We start from the raw sequence: 21,111 nt of genomic DNA on the forward strand, positions 1-21,111 counted from the left end.
CCAAGTGCTGGGATTAAAGGCGTGCNCCACCACGCCCGGCTGAGCCCAGGTTTTTGATGGTGCAGCCTGATCCAAGGAGTAGGCAGAGTCTCAGCCCAGCTCTTGTAAGAGCATCGCTGCAGAGAGGATGGGCCTAAGGCTCCTCAGAAGTAGACTCATCACCTCACAACCGAGTGGGCAGACACCCATGAGGCAGTGGCCTAAGGGCAGTCACTTGCAGAGCTCTTAAACAGTGAAGACTTTGAGCTCCTCCTTCAAAGGCTGTTTAGGTTTGCAGTAGAGCTGGGCATCTATTTTCTGTTTCTGTTTAAATACCTTTCAGTGTGGTTCTTAGTCTCAGTCACTTTAGAGATCCCTCAGGAGCCAGAGGTCCAGGAATGTGTATGAAATAGAACCTGCCTGCCTGGCACCTGAAGTTAGTTGACTGAGGGGGTCCCTGCAGGTATCAGATAGGAGAGTCTAATGCCAGGTGGGGCACTGTCAGCATATTTAAAACTTAGTGCAATCTGGGAAAGGTCTCCAGTCAACAATCAGTCCAATCCCAGGTTTGTAATAAAGCTCAGGGAGGAGGAGTCTAGGAAAATCACTCTGGGGAATTTGGGGGAGTTCTGCCTCTAGAGCAAAAGGTGGGTGAGGTCTGCCATGGCCACTCTTTTCTCCACAGATAGCAAAAAGGACACCAGATTCTTAACAAAATCCACTCCCAGGCTTCTTCACAAGAAAATGGGTGTTTTAGCTCCTACAAGAGGCCCCTGTGTGCTTAATGTTCCTGTGTCGCTAGTGAAATGTGGGCTAAAGAACCTGCATGAGCCCAGCAATTGATCCTGAAGTACAGGCCATCGGCAGGTTGCATAAGCAGATGCTCGGCCTCCACCTACATGTTAGTGGCACTCCTGTCCCAGTTGTCGAAACCTGAAGTCTCCAGTCTTGATGAAATGTCCCTGAAAGGGTAAAATTGCTTCCTGATGAAAACCACTAGAGGAGTCACAGTGCTTTGGCCCAGGGCCAGCCCAAGGCCACATTTTAGTCTATTCTTTCTGTCTGTCTGTCTGTCTGTCTCTCTCTCTCTCTCCTTCTCTCTCTCTGTCTCTTAAAAAGAATTACTGATTTATTTTATGTATGTGGGTTCACTGTCTTCAGACACACCAGAAGAGGGCATCAGATCCCATTACAGATGGTTGTGAGCCACCATGTGGTTGCTGGGATTTGAACTCAGAACCTCTGGAAGAGCAGCCGTTGCTCTTAACCACTGAGCCATCTCTTCAGTCCCCTTATTTTTTCTTTATAGAGTGTTTTAAGAGTTGTCTTAAAAATTAAATGAATGATTATGTACAGAAAAGAAATATCCAAGATGACTTTTATCTATATAATTTTTAAAACAAGTACAATCAGTTGATGATAACTGAAGCCATAGGTGGGGAAATTTGTGGAATTTTATCTGAAGCAGAATCATTTTCTGGTGAACACAATAATACAATGGCCTGCTTCTAAGGGAACTGCATACATGTGTGCACAGATATACATGCAAGCAACACATCTGTACACACAAAACAAGAAAAGTTTTTAAACTTAAAATTGGCCTATTTTACAGCCTTACAGATGATGCCATGCATTTCAGAGAACAGCTACCAAAACTGTTGGGGGGTTTGTTTGTTTAAGTCTCCCATAGTCCACACTGGGCTAGAACTTACTAGGTAACTCAAGCTGGCCTTGGAACTAGTCATTTTTATTTTCTATAAATTGCCTCTAAGCTGCTCTTCTGAGGCAGGGCAACTGCTAAGGTAATGTGTACACAGGTGACTTACATAGTAATTTTGACCCAACACTGAGAAAAAAAAATGTAGAAGTCACCAGCTGGAAACGACTGATCTTAGAAAGTCACTGGGGAAGTAGAGGCAGAAACAGAAGAGCAGTAGGTGTAAAATATCAGGCAGGAGCGGGCGGTGGCTGGCTTCAGAATGTGTAGTCTGGGGAACCTTTTCTTTAAGGATGAAGCAGTGGCCATTTGTTGGCTGTGGGGAGTGGTGTAGTATAAACGGAGAAACTGCAGATGTGCCACAGAAGCACAGCAATGAAAAACAGTGTCTGTGCAGTGTGGTTGCCCATAGACAATGGACACACTAGTTCTGACAAGAGCTGGGACACTTACACAAGAGAGGACTGAAGAGTCAGCTGAAGCAGGATAACACTGACCTGCCTGTAGAGCAGAACAGGACCAAGGGAAGACCATAATCTTCTCTGTTGGCAAATAGAGTCTGGATAAATCTCTCCTCATCTGAGCACCAGAAAGGGAAGAAAGAGCCAGCATGGAGCAACGGAAAGTACAGTTTACCAAAAATATACATAAATTCATAGGAGTCAGTCATAATATAATAATTATATTGCTAATGTAGTATATTAATAATAATTAATGGCAAAGTGGTGTTGTTAATCTATTGACTAATAATTTAATGAAAGGGTTAAAGTGGTCCTAGGAACCAGAAGAGGCTATGAAGAAGTAGCTGCCCCTCTGTCTCAGAAACAAGGAGTTATAGACAAAGGTGGAAAGACAGTAGGTTGACACAAAAGAAGTGTGATTGGCAAGAGTGCTCACAGAAAGGCTCATCTGGAAACTAAGAATGGGGGAGAATTAAAGTCAAGGGATGGAAAACTGGGAGGGTTTTAACAGAGAAAACAAAGATAAAGACAGTAAGAGTTTTATAAAGAAGGCTGAAGAGATGGCTCAAAAGGTAAAGGCATGAGCCTGATGACCTCAGCTTAACACCCCCTACTCTCAACACAGGCACACACAATAATAATTTTAAAGTTACATAACATGTTCTGTTGAGCTCAGAGACAACCTGATTGAAGGATGTTGCCAAAGAGTAAACTAGAACGATGAAAATGAGAGCAGAAATCACAGGTACAGAAGAAGAAACATTCCAGAACAGAAAAGAACTCATCTACAAAGAAAGCCAGACACAAGTAGCTGTCAGCACTGCTGAACACCAAATACCAACAGCAGTGGGACAGTACCTGTGCGTGTGAACGCAGCAGGACCGTAGTCTTAGAAACTTAGGGCCTAGCAAATATGCTCATTCCGCTTCTTGGAGAAGCAAAAGGCTGACTTAAAATTTAGTTTGGAAGTTCACTAGAAAGCTGACTCAAACTTTAGAACTCAAGTGGGATTTTGTCTATGTTCAATCAAATGAGGGTAGGAATTAGTTTAGCATCTAGCTAACACTTATAAAGTATCATTTTGATGGCAGTTGTGGTAAGGGAAGAAATATGCTGCGTATTTATTCTAAGGCTGTCGAGGAATATGGTTTAAGCCTGGCAGGATGGTGGGTGCCTGCAGCCCAGCAGTACTGAAGGAGGTTAGATAAGCGGCTTGGGCATCCTAGTGAGAGCAGGAGAGAGAATACAAGCCTGTATTCTGGTCCACAGAACCATGACAGTGCCAGCACCTCCTGGTGAGCGGCACTCCACTCCTATGGAAAGGGATGCAGTGACTCAGAAACTGATGTTGCCGTTGGAAGCTGGCACAGGCTCCTGGAAGCTGGAGTTGAATTCCTATCAGGAGCCTGAGTGGTTAGAAGTTTGGATTCACGGAGTCTTCTCCTTTGTAACTCATCCCAAGGAATAGGCATATTTTGGGACTACTTTTTCAATTAAACACAATTTCAGCATATCATTGGATATCTTTCAGGTATTAGAAACTATTTTTTAGAGACGAGAAATATAACCGGGTAGAATATGTGCCCCGCAACCAAGGAGCCCTAAGTTTGCTCTCTGTCGTTGCTGAAGCTGGGCTTGGCATTGATTCCCTGGGAGGGGAGACAGAAGGGTTAGAACCATGGGCTAGCCCCAGCTACATAATGAATTGTAGGCCACTCTGGGGTGCATGAGACCCTGTCTCAAAAACAAAACTAGTTTTTTATCTTAGCTTTTGCTTATTCTCTTGATAACTGACAATACAAAAAAATACCCAAAATGTTTAGGTTTTCTGGGAGTAGAGAAGACATGATTAACTTTCATTTTTCTTTGTGCCTTTACATATTTTATAAATATTCTGCCATAATCTGCATTGCTGTTATATTGAAAGAACCAAATTATTTTGACCTCATATATATATATATTTTAAACCACCATGTTGCTGGGATTTGAACTCAGGACCTTTGGAAGAGCAGTCGGTGCTCTATTTTTTTTTTTTTTTTTTAAGATTTATTTATTTATTATATGTAAGTACACTGTAGCTGTCTTCAGACACTCCAGAAGAGGGCGTCAGATCTTGTTACGGATGGTTATGAGCCACCATGTGGTTGCTGGGATTTGAACTCTGGACCTTCGGAAGAGCAATCGGGTGCTCTTACCCACTGAGCCATCTCACCAGCCCGCAGTCGGTGCTCTTAACCACTGAGCTATCTCTCCAGCCCAAATTATTCTGAAATGACACAAAAAAATCTCAAATGGTAGAAGTCTTATTAATTAATTTCATTCTCATTAGTTAGAAAGAAAATCACGATGGCTGTTTTGTTTTTAGTTCACTCTTTGTATCTTTTTTTAAGACTTTTTTTATTATATGTATGAGTTCACGGTTGTTATCTTCAGACACACCAGAAGAGGGCATCGGATCCCATTATTGATGGTTGTGAGCCACCATTTGGTTGCTGAGAATTGAACTCAGGACCTTGGGAAGAGCAGCCAGTGCTCTTAACCACTGAGCCATCTCTCCAGCCACACTCTTTGTGTCTTAAAGCTTTGTTATTTGAGACAGGGTCTCACTCTTAGTCCAGGCTGACCTGAAACTGGCAGTCCTGCCTCAGCCTCTTAATTCTGGGATTACAGATGTAAATCACATACCTTATTTAATTTTATCAATACAATTTTAAATCCAGATGCAAACTCTAATATACATAACAACAATAGCAACACTAAAGCAGGCTTGGTGGCTTATTCCTATAATCTCAGCTCTGTGGAGGTAAAGCCACAAGTCAGGGGTTTGTTCAGGTTATCTTCAGCTACCTAACAAGTTTGAGGCCAGCCTGGAATACATGAGACCACTTGTCTCTAAATAAAGTAATTTGTGTAAGCACACCTAAACATATTGTGTGAAATGTACATAAGTGATTACTGTTTTGTGCAGTGAAGTGATGAATACACACAGGAATTCCAGGAATGGAAGTGTGGAATCCACACAGGCCAAGGCAAACTGCAAATATTCTAGTTCCTCACCTTGCTATCATCTCAGAGGTGTACATGTCTACTCTCTCTTGTAATTATCTTATACATATTTGATGTTGGCTTCAAGGCTGACTGTAAAGTATATATTTCTTTAATGTGGGTAATATTGATTAAAAAAATAAATTTAGCAACAGTAAAAAGAGTATTTACTAGTAGTATCATCATCTTCATCTTTACCTGTACAGCCTACGTTTTATAGCCGTCTCCCTTACGAATCTTTCCATGTATGTAGGTAGGTAGGTAGGTGTCTCTCATTGGCACATTATCAGATGTTACAGCTGAGTTCTCATCCAGTGATTTCCTTGTCCTTCCTGTGGTCTGGGAAGGGCACCTACAAGGAAGTCCATTCTCCTCGGTCTGGAGAATACCAGATGTAGTTACGGGGTTGGGATAGGGTAGGGGGAAGAGAAGGTCTCAATATGTAGCCCTGACTGTTCTGAAGTCACTCTGTAGACCAGGCAACCTTGAACTCACAGAGACCTACCAGTGTCTGCTGGGATTAAAGGTGTATACTGTAACACCTGGCTATAATTCTAAGAGAAAATGAAATGCTTTCGTTGTCACGCCTCTGCCAAAGGCCAGGATTGCTGATTTGCAGGATTGAAACTACTCTGTGCAGCTTTCCTGTCTTAATTTCTTTTCTTTTTTTCTTTTTTTTTTTTAAATTTAGGTTTGCGTTTCTTGGTTCGTCTCTGCACAGATATTGGATTAAAAGAAGTTCAAGAATATGCCACAAAACTCAAGAGGTTGGAAAAAATGAAAGAAATGAGGGAACAGGTATCTCATATGGGCCGAAAACTACTGTCTCTTAATTTTCAAAATGTCAGCCTGCTGTAGCTGAAATGCACAGGGCTAGGAGCTTGCATCAGAAGGCAGACTTGGAATTTTATTCAACTGCAACGAACAATGAAATTTGCTAAAAAGTGAATGGATCTGGAAATATAATAACTCAAACTCAGAAAGACAGAACCCACATGTTCTGTCTGTGTGTGTGTATGTGTGTGTGTGTCTGTGTATGTGTGTGTCTGTGTGTGTGTTTATTTGTAAATTGTAAAACCTAGAAAGGAGACCAAGAGAGGGTAAAAATGGCTGAGGATGGATGGGGGTGGGCACAAGGACACGTGAAACGTGAATGAGATGGGTTGGGGGCACAAGGGGAGGACTGAGGGGAGCTGTGGGTGAGAGACTTGAGGGGAAGGAGAATCTACAAAAGCACATTCTGTTCAAAGGGCCACAATGGTCTCTATATTGTGTATGTCAGCTTTCAAAACAAGAAGGTATTTTAGAAGTCAATACAGAGCTAACTTTACTTGGCAAACTAAAATCTGAGAATGATGTGTACATTCGCAGTCACTTGAGCAAACATTTCCATTTAAACCGTTGCATTTTTACTATTTAAATGGCAGTTGTTTTCCCTAGGGAATAAAGTTACGATAAAAACGGAAACCAGTGTTTAAAGCAGAAGTGAAGAGCTGGGCCCTACCTTAAGGCAGAGCTCCATCCTAGTTAGTGCACTGTCCTGGGGTCAGTTCCTAGTCTGGCAAGGAAAGAAGAGGCAGAATTTCCCTTTCTGCTCTATTACAGTAGGAAATACCACTGAAATTGCAATCTAGGTTTGAAATCTGGTCTCTGCAGGGCAGGTTCTAAGGGAAGGCTCCTTAGTAGAGAGCTACTAATACATAAATAGTTGCATTTTCCAGAAGATGGAGTAACTTAGAGGTTAATTTGGAAATTTGATTTTTATTGGTGAGAACTGTGTGCCATGAAAACCCGCCACTTGCTGTGGCATCAGTCCTCCTTCATTCCTTAGGGGTCTGTGTGGTGGAGCACAGTACGGAGAGCACCATGCGGGCAGAGTGCAGGGAGCACAGTCAGTAGACTTTTTTAGTGCACTTCTGCAGCACATGAAATGGCAGTGTTTCCACTTCCCAAAGAGTCCTCTCTCCTGCTTTAATATTGGTATATTAAAAATAAAACCCGGGCTGGTGAGATGGCTCAGTGGGTAAGAGCACCTGACTGCTCTTCGGAAGGTCCAGAGTTCAAATCCCAGCAACCACATGGTGGCTCACAACCATCCGTAACAAAGGTCTGATGCCCTCTTCTGGAGCGTCTGAGGACAGCTACAGTGTACTTACATATAATAAATAAATAAATCTTTAAAAAAAAAATAAAATAAAATAAAATAAAACCCTTTGTTTTTTCAAGACAAGGTTTCACAATGTAACCCTGTCTGTCCTGGAACTCACTGTGTAGGCTGGCCTCGAACTTATAGAGATCCTCTTGCATGTGCCTTCCTAGTGCTGGGATTAAAGGCTCATGCCACTATGCCCAGCTAGAAATGTATTTCTAAGTAAAGAATAATGTAGTGGCAAATGACTTGTTTCAAAAATGCAATTATCCTGACTTTAGAAAAGGTCTGATTCCACATATGCTTGCACAATGTGGCTGGTTGTCTTTGCTTCTAAGGTGTGACTATATCTTGTAAAAATACTATAAGCAAACTTGTTTTGCTTTGAAAGTCTTTAAAATACCAAGCTGGTATTTATTTGCTAAGCTAGGTTACACTATTAAAACCTACTGGCCAATCTCTGCTTTGTACCAAATGCTAATGAAATTACACAACTGTGACGCATAAACCATTATAAGAACAAGTTGAAATGATTATGATTATAGTTACATATTTAATAAGAATCCAAAAATCTGTACTTAAAGCACATTTGGGATTAAATTCATTGTATGAGGCCCTCATATAGAACCATGAGTGCGCGTGCGGAGTCTCTGTACTGAACAAGCGTTCAGTTCCAAGTCATTACAGTCTGCAGTTGCTTGTGCAGCCTCTGGCCCTGGTGCCTGCTTTCCTAGTCTTCTAAGAAGAGTTCCTTCCCAGCCCTCAGACGTAGCCTCTGAGCTTCTTGGAGCTTCCTTGTGGGCAGTTCATAAGCAGCTTTTATTTTTGAGACAGGGTCTTACTATGTAACCCATCCTTATGGGTTATGAAGAACTCCGCAGCTTTGCCTCAATCTGGTGGCAGTCCTTTTTCCTCAGCCTGCTAGAGCTACAGGTGTGTGCCACTGCTCCAAGGCCATAGTGGCTTTAATGTAAACTTAAACTTTAGGAAGCACTGATTACAAAGGATTCCTTGGAATTCAACACTAACTTAATCCCATCTTCCCGTGGAACTGGGTTGAGTCCGTGTAGCTGCCGTTTGCAAGTGGTTTCTATGAGAGTCCTTTTGCCCCTGTGCCTCCATCTCCCTTGGTGCTTGTCTTGTCTCTTGCCCTCTGCCTTATTACAGTATCTATAATAGCAGGACTGTTTCTAAAATCTAGCTGACATTTTGGGACTAATATCCCCAAGGACTAAAGAACTTTACAAAATGGATTAAGATGACTTTCCTTCCTCCGGTTACTACACAGCCTTTTCTTTCCTCTGCATCAACATACTTATGTATTTATTAAGTAGCTTTTGCTTGTTTCCTGTGTAGACCTGGGCTATTTCATATTCATCTGTACTTTGAAAAAATAAAGTTTGTATGGAGAAAAAGAATGGTTTCTCCCGAGAAGGTACCCTGAGGGGGTTAGACCCAGTATTTGGTAAGCCTCATCATTAGAAGGATTCAATTGATCATGTAAACTGTATATCAGGGAAAATATTTAAACATCACAAGAACAAACTATTTGTACAGGACCCTAAGAGATTAGAGAAATCGTTTTAACCAATAAATGATTTTTTTTTTAAATCTGAAGTTAGTTCTTTCCCTTTGTTTATTTTTGTTTGGTTTGGTTTGGTTTTTGAGACAGGGTTTCTCTGTGTAGCCCCTGCTGTCCTGGATCTCACTTTATAGATCACCCTGTCCTCAATCTCAGAGATCTGAGTGCTGGGATTAAGGTGTGCCCACACCACCAGCTTGTAGTTAATTCTTATCCTGAATAGTCTGCTCACTTATCACTCTTATCAACAGTTCTGTGCCTGTTGAGTCTCCTCGGGTACTTCCTCACTGACCTCATTATAACCTGTGACCCCTACTGTCACTTAGACATCGCCTGTTGTTATAGCTTCTCCTTAGCATTTTATGCTCCACCACTAACACACACCAGTCTCCTTATATTAAAAGTCTTAGTCCATGTCCATGAAGTATCCGAGAACACTAATCCCTCTTCAGTTTCTGTGAAACCTGTCTGGCTGCCACAGACTCTGTGCCCTGGCTTTTTTCTCCCCCTCCACCCGTGATTCCATTTGCATAAGAACATTGTTTTCTTTGTTCTTCAGTATTTCTCCTCACATCATACACTGAAGAAACATCTTCTGGCTGTTCTCTCGCTTAAGTTTGGCTTATCAACATGGAATGGAGGGGAGCAGAGTAAAAGAAAGGTCACGGGAGTGAGAAAGGCCGAAACCGGAAGAACCGACAGTGTGAGAGCCTGCTTCTGGAGTGATTGTTGTGGGTCCCACTTCAGTGGGTTGTTCTTAGATTGTGAGCCTGTGGGGCAGGGCTCTGTTTCCTGGCTTCTGTAAGGAGAATCTTGGTGTGATGAAAGCAGTCTTTGATTTCTTCTTGCAAGAAAAGTTGACCAGAGATACTCTTTGCAATAGCCATGTGATTGAAATCAACCCCAGATTTTACCTTGAACTGCTGGGAAATGCAGATGTGACCATGTCCTCAGAAAGGAAAGGAGGAAGGAGGGACCATCCATTTTCCTTCTGCTAATGCAGTGGTTCGGCATCAGGAAGGAGAGCCAAAGCACAGAACTTAGGCACCCAACCTTGAGTGACCTGGCAGCCTTCTCCATGCTTCTAGTAGCAGCTTCCCTTGGTTAACTTTAGTACATTGACCAGGCTAGACATTAGCTATAACCATGGAGACTGGGCCTGTAGCTCAGAGCTGAGGTGCTGCTAAGTATGTGGGGAGACAGGTACTTGGCTAAGCGTTCAACCTGTGTTAGTTAATTCAACTGTTGCAAGGATCCTGTAATGCTAGAGACATTCATGATTGACATTTCTTATGACTGTGAGAAGCATAGACCCACAGTGGCTACAGATCTTGATCTGGGTCTTGGTCCATGGCTGCTCTTTTCCTCCCACCTCTTCTTCTACCCCAACCCCCCACCCCCGGCATAAATGGGATTGGCTTTTTTCCCCCCAAAAATAAGAGTGCTATTTCTTTTTCATACTATTCAAACAATAAAATATTCTTTTAAAAATTCAGAGCTGGACCTGGGAGCTAATCCTAGCTACTCAGGAGGCTGAGGCAAGAGGATGGCAATTTGGGGCCAACCTGAACAACTCAGCAAGACTGAGTTAAATAATTCAAATAGGACTAGAGATACAGCTCAGCGGTTGAGCACTTACCTAGGTATATAAGGAGCTCTATGTCTAATCCCGTACCATGGGTGGGATTCAGACAGATTACTTTTATTAATAATTTTGATTTACTAAGACAGAGTCTCACAGAATTTCCCAAGGTGACCTCAAACTCAATCCTCTTGCCTCTGCCTTCCAAGTGCTGACACTGCAGTCATGTGCCACTGTGACCAACTCTAAATAAGTTTTCATTCAAATAAAATGTGTAAAGATAAGGGTGAAATTATCCTACCACTTGCAGAGATCACTTAATATGATATGTTTCTAGACATGTTCACAAATGCACATAAACATGCATAAGTCTTTTTTTCTTTTTTGGTTTCTCAAGACAGGGTTTCTCTGTATAGCCCTAGCTGTTATAGAACTCACTCTGTAGACCAGGCTGGCCTTGAACTCGAGATATGTCTGCCTCTGCCTCCCCAGTGCTGACATTAAGGGTGAACATATATTCTCAAAGGGAGTGACCTTTACAATACTACGCCCTTACAACTTTTAAGTTAGCCAAATAACTTAGCCAGATAACACAGGTGGCTGGCAATGCCAGCAGCTGTCGAGGCTGTCGGTTTTACTCTTTTATCCCACAATATGGCTGCTTCTCATCAAGGATCTAAGAGCCTTATTGTCATGGTACCGAGGACTCCTTCTGTATCTACCCTCACACTCTGCCTGAAATCAGTGTGACTCACTGTGAATTTCATTAGCAAACCTGTATCTCCCATGTGGCAAGAACGCTACAAGCTGCTGTTGTATTATTAAAATGGAACTGGCTGGCCCTTAGCTGGGTCTGAGGTGGGTTGTAGAGCCTGGGGAGCTGATGGGCCACCATGGCCAGGCTGCCACTGTGCAGTCACAGAGCTTAGCTACAGATTCTCATTTGCATCAACTCTTTGTAGTCTTTAATTTTTCTCAACCCTACTTTTAATAATGGTTCTTAAGCCGGGCGGTGGTGGCATACATCTTTAATCCAGCACTCGGGAGGCAGAGGCAGGCAGATTTCTGAGTTTGAGGCCAGCCTGGTCTACAGAGTGAGTTCCAGGACAGCCAGGGCTACACAGAGAAACCCTGTCTCGAAAAAACAAAAAAAAATAAAAAGTAAAAATAAAAGGTTCTTAAATGCTTTAACCCCCCTTCTAGTCCATCACCCACCAGAGGAGGTGGAAAAGAAAGGTTACGGAGGAAGTGGACCTGTTTAGAAATGGTTCTTTGTAGCCAATCCCATCTGTATTGTCAGGAAATGAGCAATTGAGTTCATAGGCCAGCAGTGGTACCTCAGTCCATTCGTAGATGCTCCGTGGTTGCCCAGCAGCCCAGTTCAGTAGCTGGGATAGCAGCAGCAGTGGCGTGGCCAAGCAGGGACAGCCAGGCCTCAGCTGAATCAGCATTAGTCAGCAGGAGGGCCAGGGCCAGGACCAAGGGCACAGGAGTTCTCAGCTGCACCCCTCTCAAAGAAGCGAAGATCAGTGAAGACTCAAGACCACGAAGGCAGCTACGACTACAAGCACGCCCCTCTCACAGTCCGTTGACTCCTCCCAAACATCAGGTGTCCTCCACAGGTCTTGCCTCAGCAGGAGAGTCTGTATCAGCTGACATCATTCTGCCAGTTGTTCCAAGTCTGTGTCATCAGCGAAGAATCCTTCATCACACATCCTTTCATGTGCTTGCTTTAGCAAAACATCCTTTCACCTGTGTAGCTTCAGCAAAATGTTCTTTCACGAGTCTGCTTTGGCAGAACATCCTTTCACACCTGTGTCCACTTCATGGAAATGTTCCTTCACGTGTTTGCTCCAGCAAAACAGCCTCCGATACAACTGACTTTCCAAAGATTCCTTACGTTTCCCCTTCAACTCTTCTTACATAAATTATTCTTTTGTACCTATTTGACTTTCCTAGTGTAATGCCCTTTCTCCGGAAGGCTCTTCCTTCTCATTAAGCCTCTAATTCCACAAAGTTTAGCTCTGCCCCAGCATTATATTAACTACCCACTCAGCCTCTAGCTTCTCATCTCAGAGGTGCCTGGGCTCTTCCCCTCCTGCCTGCTGGCTACTGCTTTAGTGTACTGGATGTGATAGGGAGCTGTCTTCCTCCACCCGGCCTAGCAGCTGCTAGGTAGCTCTGCAGCCTGGTCCCTCCTGAGGGACACCAGAGCACACCAGAGTTGGATCCATGGCCTGGAGGGATTGTTGGTGGCATGGCTACATCCCTGGCGGCTTTCCTCTGCATCTGCTGGGGAAGAATGTATTTGCCTGCAGTTCTGTTGGTCAGATCTCTACCTAGTATGAGGTGTCAGAGGTGAAAAGTTGGCTAAGGCTTCACAGTTACTTTTCTTTGAACCCCAGTGTCACCTTGATGATTTGTATGCTTGTCGTGGTTGTTAACCATGGTTGGCCCATAAGATTCCTTCTGGTGGGATTTGTTGGTTTTTAAAATTTGTGTTTGTGGGGCTGGTGAGATGGCTCAATGGGTAAGAGCACCCGACTGCTCTTCCGAAGGTCCAGAGTTCAAATCCCAGCAACCACATGGTGGTTCACAACCATCCATAACAAGATCCGACTCCCTCTTCTGGAGTGTCTGAAGACAGCTACAGTGTACTTACATATAATAAATAAATAAATCTTTAAAAAAAAAATTTGTGTTTGTGTGTGGGTGTGTGTAGGAAGATAGAGTGAGAGCTACAAGGAGAAAAGGAGATATAGAGAGAATGTGAGCTTGTGTGTGTCAGTGCGTGTAAAGGTCAGAGGGCATCTTTCAAGAAATGGCTCTTTGCTTCCACTGCGAGTTTAGAGGTAAAACTCAGTGATCACACACAGCAAACGCATTTACCCACTGAGCCATCTGACCAGTATTTGTTGGATTTAAGTTCACATGGATGTTGATCTGGAAGTTAGGATGTTAGAGAAAACCTTGAGCCGGCAGAGACAAGGTGGAAGCCACAAGGGACACACATGCATCTCTGAAAGAAGAGCTGGAGGAAAACTGCAAGTCTGGCAGGTGGGGAGGAGAGCAGCATGCCTAGTGGGAGGCTCCGCCTCTAGTTCCTGCTGCAGGCAGGTGAGGAGGACAGAACAGTTTGTAGGCTTGGGCCAAGACTCTGACTGTACTGTTGGTGCCCTGCGGTGTCCATCTGTGTGGCTGGCCATTTCCTCATGTCCTGGGAAGGAGGTAAGTCACAGAGGCAGCAGAGGCTTAGGTTTCTTTTGGTGAGTAAGCCAGAAAGATGAGTCAGACAAGGGCTGACCAAGCTGGGCCAGGAGTCTAAATGGACTGAGAGAAGAGACTTAATGGTTGTTAGGAACATAGGGATCAACCAAGGGAGTGGAAGGCTGTAGATGAGGACAGCATGGTGGGTAAAATAGTTTGACACTTGTAGAAGTGCATTCCTTCCTAAATTTCCTGAGCTGGATAGAAAGCCATCTTCACGTTTGCTAGGGTGGCTCTGAAATCGGACATTGTGGTACTTACAGCACTGTTCTTTCTGTGTAGGATTGCTTTGGCTACATGGGGTTTTTAGTTCTATCCCTAGTTTTTTCAAGGTGTTTATCACGAAGGGATGTTAAATAATGTCAAAGACCTTTTCTGCGTCTATTGAGGTAATCATGTGATTCAGAAATACTTGGTCTGCTTATGCGCTGTATTGCATCTGTCGACCTATTCTACCTCCATGCAGTGTGCATCTTGGTTACAATGTATCGTCTTTTTAATGTGTTTCAAATTCAGTTGCAGATATTTTATTGAGAATATTTATGCCTATGTTCATCAGTGAAATTGTTTCATAATGTTCTCAATTTTTTTGTTCTGTCCTTTCCCAGTTTTGGTATTAGGCTAATGCTAGATTTGTATGGGTTTGGTATAGTGTTCTTTCTCCTTCTGTTTAAATGAACAATTTGAATAAAATTGGTGTTAGCTTTTCTTTGATTGTATGGTAGAATTTGCAGTGAATCTGTCCAGTCCTGGACACTGTTGTTAGACTCTATTGCAGCTTCAGTGTCATTGATATTTATGGTTTATATTGATAGTTATTTCTATCTTCTTGATTTAATTTTGGCAAGTTGTATGTGTCTAGGAATTTATCTATTTCTTCTAAATTTTCCAGTCCTTTGGAAGTTTTCAGTATATTCTGTAATAATCCACTGGATTTCACTGGAATTTGTAGTAACCTCACTTTTTTCACCTTCAATGTTATTAATGTGAGTCTTTTTTTTTCTTTGTTTGGGTTAAATTGGCTAGGTGTTTTCAATCTCTTTTGTTTTGTTTTGTTTTGTTTTCATAGAATTCTGTGTTGTTCTCTTAGTCTTCATCTCACTAATTCTGCCCTGATCCTATCATTTGTTGCCATCTATTGTTTCAGACTTCAACTTAGTTCTGTTTCTCTAAGACCTTGAGACACATCATTAGGTCATTTATTTTAGCTTTCTTTAATTAAAAAAAAAAGTGTTATTGTGAGTGTGTGTGTGTGACTGGGGGTGGCATGTATGCAACAGGCATGTGTGGAAGTCAGGGGACAACTCTGTAAAATTGATTCTCTCCTCCTACCTTTAAAGTGTGGTCTGGGGAGCTAGTTCAGGTCATATGACTTGCAGGGCAGGTGCCTTTACCCACTGAGCTATCCCACTGGCCCTCTAATGGTTAATGTGTACAGTCATAGCATACACTTTCCTCCTAGAGCTGCCTTAGCTGTATTCCAAAGGTTCTGATGAGTACTGACTTCATTCAATTTTAAGAAGTTTTCAGTTTCTCTCAATGTCTTCAGCAGCCCGCTAGTCCCTCAAACGGGATTGCTCAGTCTCCAGATCCTCATGTGTTTTTGGTTTCCTCCTGCTATTGACTTCTAGTTTTATTCAAATGGTAACTGAAAAGATACAAAGCATTCACTTTGATTTGTTCGCTGCTGTTAAGACTTGCCATGTAGCCTACAATGTCTGTTAGAGAATATCCCATGGTCCCATGGGCAGCTGAGAAGAATGCATATCCCATATCCATTGGATGGAATATTCTGCAAATATATTAGGTATATTTAATTTATATTTTAACTCTGCAGTTTACTGATTTTTTTAGCTTGGATGATCTAAGAGAAGAATGATGTGTTGAAGCCAGTTATTATTTTTGTGTCAGGACCTATCTAACCTTTTGGTGTTTATTTTATGAAATTGGGAGCTCCAACATTCAATGCTTATATATTACAGTTATTATATTTTGTCAGTAAATTGTTGGATTGAAGACAAATACATTATATGCATATATGAATATTAAATAATATATTTAATTTTAAAATAACTAAAAAATTTGACACAAGCAAAACAGAAAAGAATCTTATATTATGGAAAGAAATTTAAAGAAAATCACAACTTCCCGTGCAAGCCTGAGGAACCAGCACCCATGTAAAGGGCACATCTGTAATCCTAACTCAGAAGGCAGAGACAAGAACAGAGGCCCTAGAGCTTGCCAGCCAGCCAGGGTAACCAAATATCTGACTCCAAGGGTTAGAGACCCTGTTTCAGAAATCAAGGTAAAAGGCAACTAAAGAGATATTTAGCATTTACCTTTGCCCTCCATGCACATGTGTGGGCTGGTGTATGCTCACACACATACAGACACACACACACACACACACACACTTGCACATGATGCCATCACAACCTGGAGATGTTGGCCAAATCTTAGGTATATGTGAGATTTTAATGATGCTTTTTAGAAGTTTAATGTCAAAAGCCAGGATGCCCTTTTAGTTTTTGTTTTTGTTTTTTCGAGACAGGGTTTCTCTGTATAGCACTGGCTGTCCTGGAACTCACTTTGTAGACCGGGCTGGCCTCGAACTCAGAAATCCACCTGCCTCTGCCTCCTGAGTGCTGGGATTAAAGGCGTGCCCTTTTTAAACCCTCCAATGGTCTGGGCCAAACTATTACACAGTAGGGATAGAGGAGGAAATGGCCTTTGGTACGTACATGATTCTTTTCTCTTCCACTTATTTGAGTCCTGATCCTTCTCATCAAGAAAATGGTGTTTGACCTTTTAATTGATTGGCTGTGCAAAGGTGGTTGTTGTTGAGTGGAATGCCATTTGTGTACTCTGAAGTTCCAGGTGGTCACACTTTCAAAAGGATTCTGTCCCTTTTCATGTTGAATCAGCTCGTGATGATGTGGTCCCAAGGGTCGTGTAGTAATGCTGGTTTTGAATTTACTGTCTTTGGCTGTGTATTCTGAAGGGATGTCACTTACTCTCCTCTACTTATCTTCTTTCTTGCTGTAGCGCATAAAATCGGGCAGAGACAGCAGCGGGGGTTCTCGCAGCAAACGAGAGGGGAGCGCTGGCAGCGGTGAGTGTCATCTGTGTGCCAGAGCACTCAGGTTCCCAGAAACACTGTAGTCATCCAGCAGTGCCCTTTATATGTTTTATGTTCTTTGTCTGTTTGCTTATATACACAGTAAAACCTCACTTACTTGGCAAGTGATTGTTCTGATAGGGGTATATGTTTATAAATGTTACCATATTTTAGTTCTTAAATTTCATACCTGCTTCTGCTCATTGACTATCAAGTGCAGGTTGTGGAATGGCATAGATGAGCATATGAATGAGGTTTTACTGTGTTGTAATTTTAAAATTCCCAAGTAAAAAATGTAGCATGAGAGGTGTGGTCCCAGGGATGCTGACAGCCTGGATCTTCAGTCTGACCTCAGTGGCAGTGCAGTCTAATGAGAAGATGTGGTTGAGTCCTTCCTTGATCTTGACAGCACACTTGTGCTTGTAAGCCAGCCGTAAACACTTTACATACTTTTCCGGTTCTTGACATTTTTAAATCCCTTGATTTGGGCTCCTTGGGACATCATTTTTTAGTAAAACATTATAGTAACCTTTCTGTTCCATTTTCTCAGCTTCTGTGAAGTGATGGTGGTGATAGTAGTCATGTGATGGTTCTAAAGAAGCTGATGAAAAGGACCATAAATGCTAAATTGATATCTTTGACCTTCCCCTACATTCTCTCATTCCCACGCCCAGGACTGTGTGTCCTGCACACGCCTGCTCTGGCTAATTAACCAGCAGTGTCTCCTTGTAGCTCTTCTTATCCACCAGTATGACGGTGACAGAGGGAGAGGAGTAGGATGTGGTCATCTACTCAAGACAAGACAGTTGATACCTAGGTAGAAGGACACAGGGTCAAAGCCACTGCAGGGCTGCATGGGCAGGGAATACCCATGGGTCTCTGATCTTTCTATGGAAGTGCAGTTGAGACAAAGATTCTAGCGTGGACTCAGAGCTCTGCTTTGCTAGCTAAGTTTACACAGTTGTAGTTATCAGTGGCAGGTAGTTCTAGGCAGACCTTCTCCAGGTAAACCGCTAGCCCCTGACCTGTTTCTCCTTAGTCCACAAGAGCCATGACAGTGTGAGAAGTGAGAACAGTGTTGAGCCTTAGTTGAAGGAGCATCAAAGGCAGTTTGCCATGTCCAGGAAGAGTTGTCCTCCTTGGCAGCATCCCGTAGCCTTGTCTTCTTACTGACCCTAGCTCGCAGATACCTCCCCAACTCCTGCTCTGTAGAATCCACATGATCTCCAGTCAGACTGAGCTGCATCTCAAGTTTGAAAGATGTAGGTCACCACTCCCTCATTAGCTGGAGGCAGCTGTAAAGCCCACAGGCCCCTGTCCAGAGGTTCTGAGCTAAGCATGCTGTGAAGCCAGAAGTTAGTGTGGAGTATTAGCCGTGGCTCCTGGATAGCCATATACAACACCTCACTGTGAGGCACGCACTGTGTTCTTAATCCAGTGTCACATATGAATAGCCCCACTGAGAAAAATCAAGCCTGAACATAGCTCCTATCATGGTGTGTACCTAAGAAGTTCACACATGGCTACCTGAAAACCTGGCCTTCACAACATACAGACTTTTGAACTGTACGTGAGAGACTTAAGAATCTATTTCAAGCCGGGCGTGGTGACACACACCTTTAATCCCAGCACTCGGGAGGCAGAGGCAGGAGGATTTCTGAGTCCGAGGCCAGCTTGGTCTACAAAGTGAGTTCCAGGACAGCCAGTGCTATACAGAGAAACCCTGTCTCGAAAAAAAAACAAAAAAGAATCTATTTCAAAAAAATCGAATTAGCCAACTATTGTGCAGCAAGAATATGTACATGCATTAAAAGAAACTCCCAATCCAGGCCAAGTGTCACCCACCTGTGATCTCAGCCCTGGGCCATGATGGCAGGAACAAGATCTGGAATTGTGGGCTACACTCTAAGACCCTATCATCCCTCCCCTTCCCAAAAAGAAAGAAACTCTGGAAGGCCCCCCCCCGACCAAACTGATAGTACATGATTATGGAATCAAGAAGACGTGACCCGTGCTCTTTCATAATGAGTGTCCCTTTTATAGTGGATCTTTAGGATAGCCACTGCATTAAAATTCTGGGACTGAACTGGGTGAGAGAGCTCCCACCTGTAAGTCCCACCCTTCGAAGGCTGAGGCAGGAGGATCACCACCACAAGTTTGAAGACAGCTTATGCTGAATAGTGACTACCAGGTCTGCCTGGTCTACAGAGTGAGACCCTGCTTCAAAAAACTAAACTAAACTTCAAGAAAAGAACAAAATTCTAGCAGCAGCCTCCAAACTCTTGAGGACACTTGTCTGTAAAGCTTGAGTTTTCAGAGTAAAGACTAGCCTGTTCCCAGCGCTCACACCCACACTTGGTTTTCAGGTCCACCGTTCATTTGTAGACCTGGGAAATCCCTCTGAAAGCCTGCTGTACAGACCCTAGGCCTATGAAGGGTGTGCTGCAAGAGGGAGTGTGGAAAGTCTGCCAGGGCTCTCAATAGTATGCAGGAAGGCTGCTCTGCCTCACCACCTCCTGGTGGCCCTTCCACACCTCTCTTGAATGCCTCCAGCCTCCACAGCACAGTGAGAGAAGGAAGCCTCTGTCAGGGACGCTGCCCCGGCCCCACCTCCCCATGGCTCCACTGCCAACTTTCATCAAGTTTGCTTTCTCCCATCCAGTGCATTCCAGGCCAAAACAAATACTAACACACAAGTGAGCCTTGTGCTCACAGAACACTGCTCGGCAGAGAAACTCAACCCTGGTGGCACTTTCCATGCATGGCCTCGTGCTGCTTGGTCTGCTTGGCAGCATTTTAAAGGGCTGCCTAGGACCTTCCCTGGGTGCTGCTGTTTCTCCTCACTTTGGCCTTTTTGTTCCTTATTTTCTAATTTTCTCAAGCGTGTCAGTCCTGACGTCTTCACCTCATCCCGTCGTCAGGTGTGAACACCTCTGTAAACACCCACCCTGAAATCAGTATATGCAAGCTATGGCTTCCTTCTTCTGCCCTGCCTTGAGAGTGCCCCACTCCATCCCTACGCCGCCCCAGGCCACCCTCAGGCCTGCTGTGCCAGCTCCCCATCTTCAGGCACACGGCCCTTCCATTCCCTCTTAAGGGTTGCTGGGGGGGAAGAGCCCCCTGTCCACACCATCGTGGCTAACTTGTGATTCCTAACAGTTTTTAAGCATGGCAGTACTCAGTCTCACGCATCCACAGAGGAGAAAGGGAAGAAAGGCTTTCGGCAGGGAGCCATGTAAAGCCTGCCTGAAGCAAGTATGGGACGTTAAGAACAAATGCAGGGCCGGGCGTGGTGGCACAGGCCTGTAGCCCCAGCACTCAGGAGACAGAGGCAGCTGGGTCTGTGAGTTCCAGGACAGTCAGGGCCACGTAGAGGTACCCTGTCTCAAAAACAAACAAACAGAAATGCAGTGCCAGCCAGGCGTGGTGGCGCACGCCTTTAATCCCAGCACTCAGGAGGCAGAGGCAGGTGGATTTCTGAGTTCGAGGCCAGCCTGGTCTATAGAGTGAGTTCCAGGACAGCCATAGCTACACAGAGAAGCCCTGTTTCAAAAAACCAAAAAAAAAAAAAAAATGCAGTGCCACAAGTTAGCTTTTGAAAGGCTTGTCTAGAAGAATTCAAGGAACTTGGATGTGTAAGGGTTACTGGTGTATATAGCATAGCTGCCTCTGCAGGGTTCACCTCTTGAGAGCACTGAGTTTGTTGTTTGGGGTTTATGTTTCTGAGCCAGAATAGACTGACCTCTTCCTCCCCATAGTAGCTCCAGACTCAGAATCCTCCAGAAGGTGTATTAGGTTGCCAAAGCCCACTCCCAGGGTTTCACCACCAAGTCTGGGGAGCTCCCAGTACTGCTGTTCTGCGGCAACCCAGCCCTGCATGCGGAAGAACCACGGCTCCACTTGAGTTGATGTCAAACTCGAGTGTCATGTGGCTACAGGGAAGGTCACTGCTGCTGTTACCGCAGCCAGTTCCCAGATGTGCCAGTATATCTTTCTCCTAGGTCTCACCCTGTCATTGTCACTACAAGTGTGTCACCTCGAGATGCCTCTTTCCATAGTTCCTCGTTTATCCTCACCTACATGATACCTATTGCTGTAGCTGTTTTGATACACTCGCTATGGTGGCCAAGGCTGACCTTCAAACTCATGGCCGTACTGCTTCAGCCTCCCGTGGACTGGGGCCACAGGAATGCGTAGACTTCTTTTTGAGC

The 21,111-nt window shown here is 43.8% G+C and overlaps 1 protein-coding gene across 4 annotated transcripts in view; it reads left to right on the forward strand.

The window, feature by feature from the left end:
• Nucleotides 1–21,111, forward strand: part of Ift88 (intraflagellar transport 88) — a 90,959-nt gene that overhangs the window by 62,608 nt on the left and 7,240 nt on the right. For all 4 annotated transcript variants that reach the window (XM_029541638.1, XM_029541640.1, XM_029541641.1 and 1 more), the window contains 2 exons: nt 5,894–6,000; nt 16,828–16,894. In XM_029541638.1, coding sequence (XP_029397498.1) covers nt 5,894–6,000; nt 16,828–16,894 — 174 coding nt within the window. The remainder of the gene's footprint in view (nt 1–5,893; nt 6,001–16,827; nt 16,895–21,111) is intronic.

Source organism: Mus pahari, chromosome 8 (assembly GCF_900095145.1).
Source record: "Mus pahari chromosome 8, PAHARI_EIJ_v1.1, whole genome shotgun sequence".
In the NCBI taxonomy this organism is placed as follows: Eukaryota; Metazoa; Chordata; class Mammalia; order Rodentia; family Muridae; genus Mus; species Mus pahari.